General features: G+C 42.1%; 1 protein-coding gene across 1 annotated transcript; it reads right to left on the reverse strand.

Moving 5' to 3' along the window:
- Window positions 1-563: 563 nt before the first annotated feature.
- On the reverse strand, window positions 564-4,223 carry eri1 (exoribonuclease 1). Its single transcript, XM_026148236.2, has 7 exons — window positions 3,818-4,223; window positions 2,725-2,906; window positions 2,418-2,634; window positions 2,240-2,323; window positions 2,057-2,166; window positions 1,855-1,969; window positions 564-1,354 (listed from the first exon to the last, which is right to left on the reverse strand). The coding sequence occupies exons 1-7, from the start codon at window positions 3,890-3,892 to the stop codon at window positions 1,112-1,114; spliced, it is 1,026 nt and encodes a 341-aa protein (XP_026004021.1). The 5' UTR covers window positions 3,893-4,223; the 3' UTR covers window positions 564-1,111.
- Between the last annotated feature and the right edge of the window lie 2,870 nt (window positions 4,224-7,093).

Consider the following 7,093-nt stretch of genomic DNA (forward strand, 5'->3'; position numbering starts at 1 on the left):
CTGGAAGCATGAGGTGATACCAGGACCCTACAGAGGTCACACAGGTAGTCCATATATATGTTCAGATGTCAGAAGGTTTGCTGTATCTCGCAGCACAGTCTTAAGAGCAGGAAGGAAATTCCAGGAGATATGCATGCACTCTAGAGTTACTCTACAGCCTTCCAAGAGGCCGCAGAAAGCCCCGAACCTATCAGCAAGCCCGCTATCTGCTCCTTTGTGCAAAGAGGAACAGGATGAGCAGAGCCAGAGCTACAAAATGACCTCCAGCAGGACAGTGGTGTGAAAGTCTGATCAGCGAGTCGGAAACAGGCTTCATGCTGGTGTCATAAAGGTGTGACGCCCTCTAGTGGGCCCCGCGCTTGCTGCCCAGCACTGTGGAGCCTGATTAATATTTGCCATAGAATACCGCCCCTGATGCCCTGAGAGCAGGTTTAGCCTGTCAACGCTTGCCTGCTGTAAGGCACCTGTGCCGAGCTTCTAAAGTGACTCGACTGCCTCTCTTGTCCCTTCAAAATTTGCTGAATCTAAAGCATGCATCACACAGAGTGAAGAAGATGAAAAACTGCAAACAAAAAGAGACATTTAATTTGCATTACTTATCAGATCTGCAGACATTTCAGTTGAAACAAATCCTCATTTATGAAACAAACATTAAATCAAGACATCTGTACATGTGACGACAGTACAACACAGGCTGAACTCCTTAATTACAGCTTTCTTTAAGAGGTCCATTTATGGAGCTGTCCGAGTCCACAGGACCGACTCTTCGACTCTCTGCGAGGAAAGCGGTGAGCAGTGTCATCGTGCAGCACCTTAAACAGCACAGCAGCATTTATGTGTTTTATTAGCACAGTAGTTTAAATTGTAGATATGTGTGTTCATGTGAAGCTGCAGATTAGGCTTTATTATGCTGTCAAGGGTAAAAACTGAATTCTCCCCACCACAAGACAACTGAAAGATATTTCTGTGATACTGTTGAGAAACAGCAGCGCGGTAAGGCGTGGCGAGGCAGACTTTTCCACCCAGAAAATGAAGGAATGATCCACTTTTAAAGATCTGGTGTAAAAGGAGACTTTGAGCTCCAGTATAAGTATTTTCAGTGGTCATGGTTCTAGTCCCTGCTGCGGGGGTTGTGTGGAGGCGGAGCTCCTTCCACAGGCGCCGAGCTGGGAACCGAGAGCAGCTGACCGCCGTGCATGCGCTCGTTGACGCGCAGCTGGCAGCCATCCTGCAGCATGCGGACAGCTATCCTCGCTATGTTGCGTGAGTCGTCGAGCCCGGAGTGAGGACGACCTTCGTACGTCAGGCCGAGTTTCTCCAGCATGGTGCTCAGCTTCGTCTGAGTACGCGGCACCTGGAGGAGGAAGAAGAAAATATGGCTGGTTAGCAGTGGAGACCTTTTATCATAGAAGACATTAGGACATGTGAGAAATAGCCAAATCTGTGAGGAGGTTCATGGACGGGACATAGGAAGGCATGCAGAGGGTTTAATGACTGAAATGAGCTGGAACAGTAAGAATACAGTACTGTGAAAAAGTATTTGTTCCCTTTTGCTTTTTTTTTTTTTTCCTTTGGGCTTTGATGTGTTGCTATTTGAGATATTTTAGCCTGCTTCACTTTGCCAGACAGGTTCTATTTGTGATTTCTTGATTCCACAGGTCTTGCAGTAATCAGAGCTGGGTGTGATTAATGAAATAAGGGTGCAGTTACTTTTTTTTCTTTCTTCCACACAGAGCCAGGTAGCTTGGGATAACTTTTTCCCCTAAATAAATGAAATCATCTTTGACTAATATTAAAATTAGTTTTAAAAATCTAAAACATGTAAGCGTGTCTGTACAAAGCTGTAAAATGTACCTTGTAGAAGTTTCCGTATGACTTTCTTATGTTTATCCACTTCTTTGCAAACGGAGGATATTTGATTCGGCTGACCCGACACTGGATGTTGAGGAACTTGCTCATATCCCACGACCTGTGGACGATGTTAAAGAAACGGCGCTGTAAACCAAGTGAGGAGAAGAAAGTAAACATCCTGCAGAAGCTTTGACGTGAAACCCACCCGTCAGTCAGGATGGCGTATTTGTATTTTGTCCCGAGTTCCCTTTTCTGAAGCCACGACACAACTCGCTGCAGGACTACTGGGAACGGGTCTGCTTCTTCGACCATTTTCTACCAACACAACACAGAAAAATGAGTAAATGACCCACACGTGTAATGTGATAGTGACGTGAACTCAACCGACCTGCGTTATTCCCGTCAGCTTCACACAGAAGTCTGAGAGCTGTGGGTTAAGCTCAGGCTTCACGTACTCCTGAAAGGTGTCCACCTGTGCAGAACATTAGAGGAACATCATTATTAACAACAACAGAAACAACAACAACAAAAGACAACTCCTGATTTAAGTCACAATCTTTACTAACAATCTCCAAGGTGTGCGTGTTGATGAGAACCATAGGGAACTCAATGATTTCGTGGAGGAAGTCTGAAGGATTGTCCTCTTCACATGTGGCTTCAAAGTCCACCACACAGATGTAGTCGTAGTACGTGTCGGTGGGGCCTCCCTCTGCCGCCGTCTGCATCAGCTTCTGTTTCTTATAGTGGCTCTTCAATCTCTTCTTCATCACATCCTTCACTCCTCTGCACACACCAAGAGAAAAACTGTTTGGTAGAACACTTCTAAGGGACAAGCACGAGTGTTTGGTCCTCAAACATTTATTAAAAACTCACCGTGTGTCGAGCTTTAACTCCGCTAACTTGATCCGAAGCTCCTCCTTCGTCATGCGGTTGATGTGGCCATTGGCCAAAGCAATCTCTTTGTACACCGGATGGCTGAAGTCACCCTTCGACTGAGACGGGGACACCTGAGGAGAAGATTCTCCCGCAGGACACAGCCTGCTGCTAGGCTTCTCCTGAGGAGGAGACGTGTGGGTCGTTATGTGTCAGAAAATGATGTAACTCTACAAATTTGGCCATCAAAAACACAGAGAGCATGGATCAATGGTTTGTTTGGAGGAACAGATCATTTTAGAGTGAAGTCCAACAACACATCAGATAAGATTATCTGCAAAAGAAAGTAGATAGCAGTTTCTGAAATACTCAGACCTATCTACTGGGATTTTCCCACAAAACCATCTCTAGGAGGTAAAAGGAAAATAGGCAGACTGTTCAAACTTAATGCAACCATGCAGAAGAGTAGGAAGGTCAAGTGTACAGAAGAGCATCTCAAACCTAGAAGCAGGAGACGACCACACTGGGTGCCTCTGCTGTCCTCTAACAGGAAACTAGTTCCTTGACCATGACAGTGAGTTCTCTGACCTCACATGGCCTGCACAGTCACCAGATCTCAATCCAACAGTCGCATCATGGATGAGCACCCACTGTGCGATGCTATCCTGATAACTTGGAGCAAACTTCTTGTTGATTATGTGCCTTTAAGAAGTAACACTGAAGGAAAACGGGGTCTAACCCGAGAATAGCGATCTCTTTAGCTTAAAAAAAGAATAGCTCAGTCAATTAAAATACAACACGACAAGATGAAGTACACAGAGCAAAAGAGAATCGGGGTCGATTTGCAGGGCTCACATTAACAAAACACTGTGATGTAGCTCCCGTCTACTTCAAATATTTTAGTATTAATTACTCCAATACAAGAGTAACTAAAAGTAACGCGGTTTCTAGTCATTTTCATCAAGTCGGCACCAAAGAACCCAACGGGACATATCTCTCACCAGCCTGTCTTTGGTGTCAATGAACGCACCAGCCAGTTTACTTCAACGCAAACAGCGTTTACACGGAGCAGTGATTCTGCTAGCTCACCCACCTTCTCCTGGTCCTTCACGCTGGACGTCTTCACATTGTCCTCCTGGCCGTGAATGTTCTCCTTGTGTTCGTCCATTTAAAGCTGAGGTTAGTCCAAAAGTTGCTCAGATCATTTGAAAACAACATAAATTGAAGGCTAAACCAGGTCTGCTGCTACTCCGGCTAGCCTCAACACATTAATGGCTGAAGCAGCTACCGCTAACCAGCGCTGACACGTTCAGTTAACGTCAGATATTTCGCATAAATCAACCACGGGAGTTTTTTTTTTTTTTTTTTTTTTTTTTTTCAGACAGTAAATAATAAGGTGCCTTTGCTAAACCCACATAACAGCACTGAACTTTTCATTTTCATGAGGGGGACAGTTATGACAGCTTCCGCTTTGCGCCAAAACAGCAGCAACAGCGCTCACTATCGCCACCTGCTGCTGCGGATGAACGCAGCAACAGGTGTTTTTTGTTTTTGTTTTGTTTTTTTTCACCCAGGACAGGTGAACTCAACTTTAATGTCAGAATTTCTGAAAATAAATTTAAGAGAAATACTAGGATTTGAAAATCATAAATTTGCACATTGTAATCTTTAATTTTCGTAGCTTGAATTGAAGTCCTTTTCATGTTTTCAGCACTCGGTTAGTAAACACTCATAGTCTGTTTTTGTTGGGTAAAAAAGGTAATTTACTCTATTGGGAATACAGTGTAGCTAGATTTGTAAATAGATGCAGTAACTTTATGTACTAATAATGTAGCTGTTATCTATTACAAATCACCTGTGAACCTACATCGCTAGTATTATAAAAATGTGTGCAATTATTTAGCCAGACCTAACCAGCTGCACATTTTGTTTGTATTCCACTAGAGCAGCTTTGCATGATTCTAAATAATCCTTATTTATGTTTATTGCAGCCCAACACTTCATCCTCTGTCCAAAACAAGCTCCCTTAGTACCGTTTAAGCAAACTTTCCTCTGATTGGCTGTTAAACAGATTGTTTAAAAGTGGTTGGGGATATATGCCAAATATGACCATATTAGGAATATCCACTTTATTTCACATCATGCAGAGCCAAGAAAAAAACTGACACCAGACATTTGAAGCAGTCTGAAGCCTGAGCTGCTGGTTCACAGGGATTACTGATGTATACACCGACTTCATTATCAGACCTGCTTATTATGAGCATCCATCACTGGAACAGTGCAAATAAAGTGCTATGAAAAAGAATTATGTCCCTTCCTTAGTTTTTTGCGTATTTATCAGAATTCATGGTTCCAGCAGTAAGAAAGGCAGGGTACTATCTAACTGAATAGTAAATTTCTAATTATTTTAGTATAGTTGCCGTATATAATTAAAAAAATATTTGAAGCAGATATATGTAATAAAACTAATTAGATATTTGGAGGCAGTGCTCCTGTTTGGCCGCTAGTTGTCACTATATCTCTATTTAAAGCCACAAACCATTGATGTTTTCACTATACACATCTATACAGTATGAACCCTTTGTAAGCCTTTGTAAGGGGAAAACACTTCACAAAACATCATCGCCAGAGGTCAGCAAAACCAGAAAACTGGAAATTCTGGCGCTGTGCAGCTAATGATAACTGTAAATCCCGGGTGGGGCTGCTGCTGCTTTGATTTGACGTTTGTCTCTGAGACAACAGAATGAAAATGTCTGTCTTAATGAAAAGCAATAAAGGACACCTGGCGTTCAATTTAAGATCCATCTGTGCCTGCAAATCCTAAATTACTTCCCTTTGTTTGCCTGCACTTGAGTTTTGCAGAAGATTCTAATGGATTTTTAAGCATCCATGAATTTAAACTGAAGACAGCAGTGAAATTGAATGCAGTTAAATCAATGTCGTTTCTAAAAGCTTATCCAGCTGCTTTAAGTTGAAGTGATTTACACCCTGGTTTATACATGTATTCCTTAGGAAGCTTGCAGAGCAGTATGATCTTCACAGTTGGATTACATCTTCCATAATCAATAAGAAGCTCAGATTTTTTTTTATTTTAAAAAAAGGCACCTTGATAGAAAAACAATGATTTATTTTATCATCTGAAAATATAATACCGTAATAATACAGTTATAGAAAACCCATAACCAGAAACTAATGCACAGAAATAAGAAAAGAAAAAGACAAAGAAAACGCACACACACCATGAACTCAGAGCTTTGGAGAGGAGGTACACGTCTCTCCTAACAGAGATAGTGTTTGAATCGGTTTGCAAAAAACATCAAAGATGAGCTTAGGTTTCATAAAAACCTCCATATTTGGCTTTTTTTTTCTTCTTAGAATAGAGAAAAACAGAAGGACACACAGAAGAAGAAAAAACAGGCTGCACTGAAAAGGCATCAGTCCTATTTTTTAACCCCCTCGTCATCATCTTCATCACAGTGAAATGGGGTCGGGGAGCTACATTTTTCACTTCCCTCTGTCCAGTCTGCGATGCTGCATTCAAGTCACGTGTGGGAAAGCGGCTATCGCTGCTGGGAAACATGCTGCTTTAATGTTTGAACAGACGCTTATTTCAAGTAAAAAGAGAAAAATCTTCAGCCTCTCAAATCTTCTAAATATCAGAACAGAGCGTCTGAATGCTGCCATGTTTTTTTTTCCCCCTGGACATGAACGCAGCACAGCATCAAAGGCTTCACACACACACACACATTGTAATTTGTTCTGATCACCTCTCCAGAAAAGGCCATCTAATGATCCAGGACTTAAAAAGTGAAGCCTGCATGTGATCACCTGTCAACTTTAAACAATTTCAAATCGGCATAATTTCACCTTATTTCCCTCCACGTGCACCAAACTGCATCACGCGTTAGTGTTCTCTCTACATGTGTCGTGTGAGAAAACAGGCTCTGCTTCTCAGCTATCTCTTGATGTTAGTACAAGGTTTCCCTTCTCACTGTTAGAGGCTTTAAAAAGCTTTCAGAAGCAACAGTTACCTGAAAACACAAACATCATAACAAAATAACCACAAAACACCAAATTAACAAGAGATGAGGCAGTTAAGCAGCTTTCACTTCAAAACAGGCAGCCTGACATTTTGGGAAATAGTCACTTTTTTTTGTTTTTTTGTTTTGGTCTATTCAGTGTGAAGTTAGAGCCAGAGGACGGAGATGTTGGCCAACTATAAGACAAGTAACCAGTCCCTGGTGTTTTTGAACACATTAATCAAATCAGACGTGGTGACCAGCAGGTGAGTGTGACAAACAGGTAAAAGAAACTTGGCGGTAACCAGCAGGGAGGTAAACCGGCTTGTTTCAGACAGAATGAAGCAATG

Source organism: Astatotilapia calliptera, chromosome 17 (assembly GCF_964374335.1).
Source record: "Astatotilapia calliptera chromosome 17, fAstCal68.1, whole genome shotgun sequence".
NCBI lineage: Eukaryota > Metazoa > Chordata > Actinopteri > Cichliformes > Cichlidae > Astatotilapia > Astatotilapia calliptera.

Excerpts from the sequence above, each read along its gene's own strand:
- eri1 (XM_026148236.2), bottom strand. The coding sequence starts at position 3,892 with ATGGACGAACACAAGGAGAACATTCACGGCCAGGAGGACAATGTGAAG. Across the intron at positions 2,907-3,817 it reads GCGTGAAGGACCAGGAGAAG|GAGAAGCCTAGCAGCAGGCT; the intron begins GTGGGTGAGCTA and ends TCTCCTCCTCAG. Across the intron at positions 2,635-2,724 it reads GAGTTAAAGCTCGACACACG|AGGAGTGAAGGATGTGATGA; the intron begins GTGAGTTTTTAA and ends TGGTGTGTGCAG.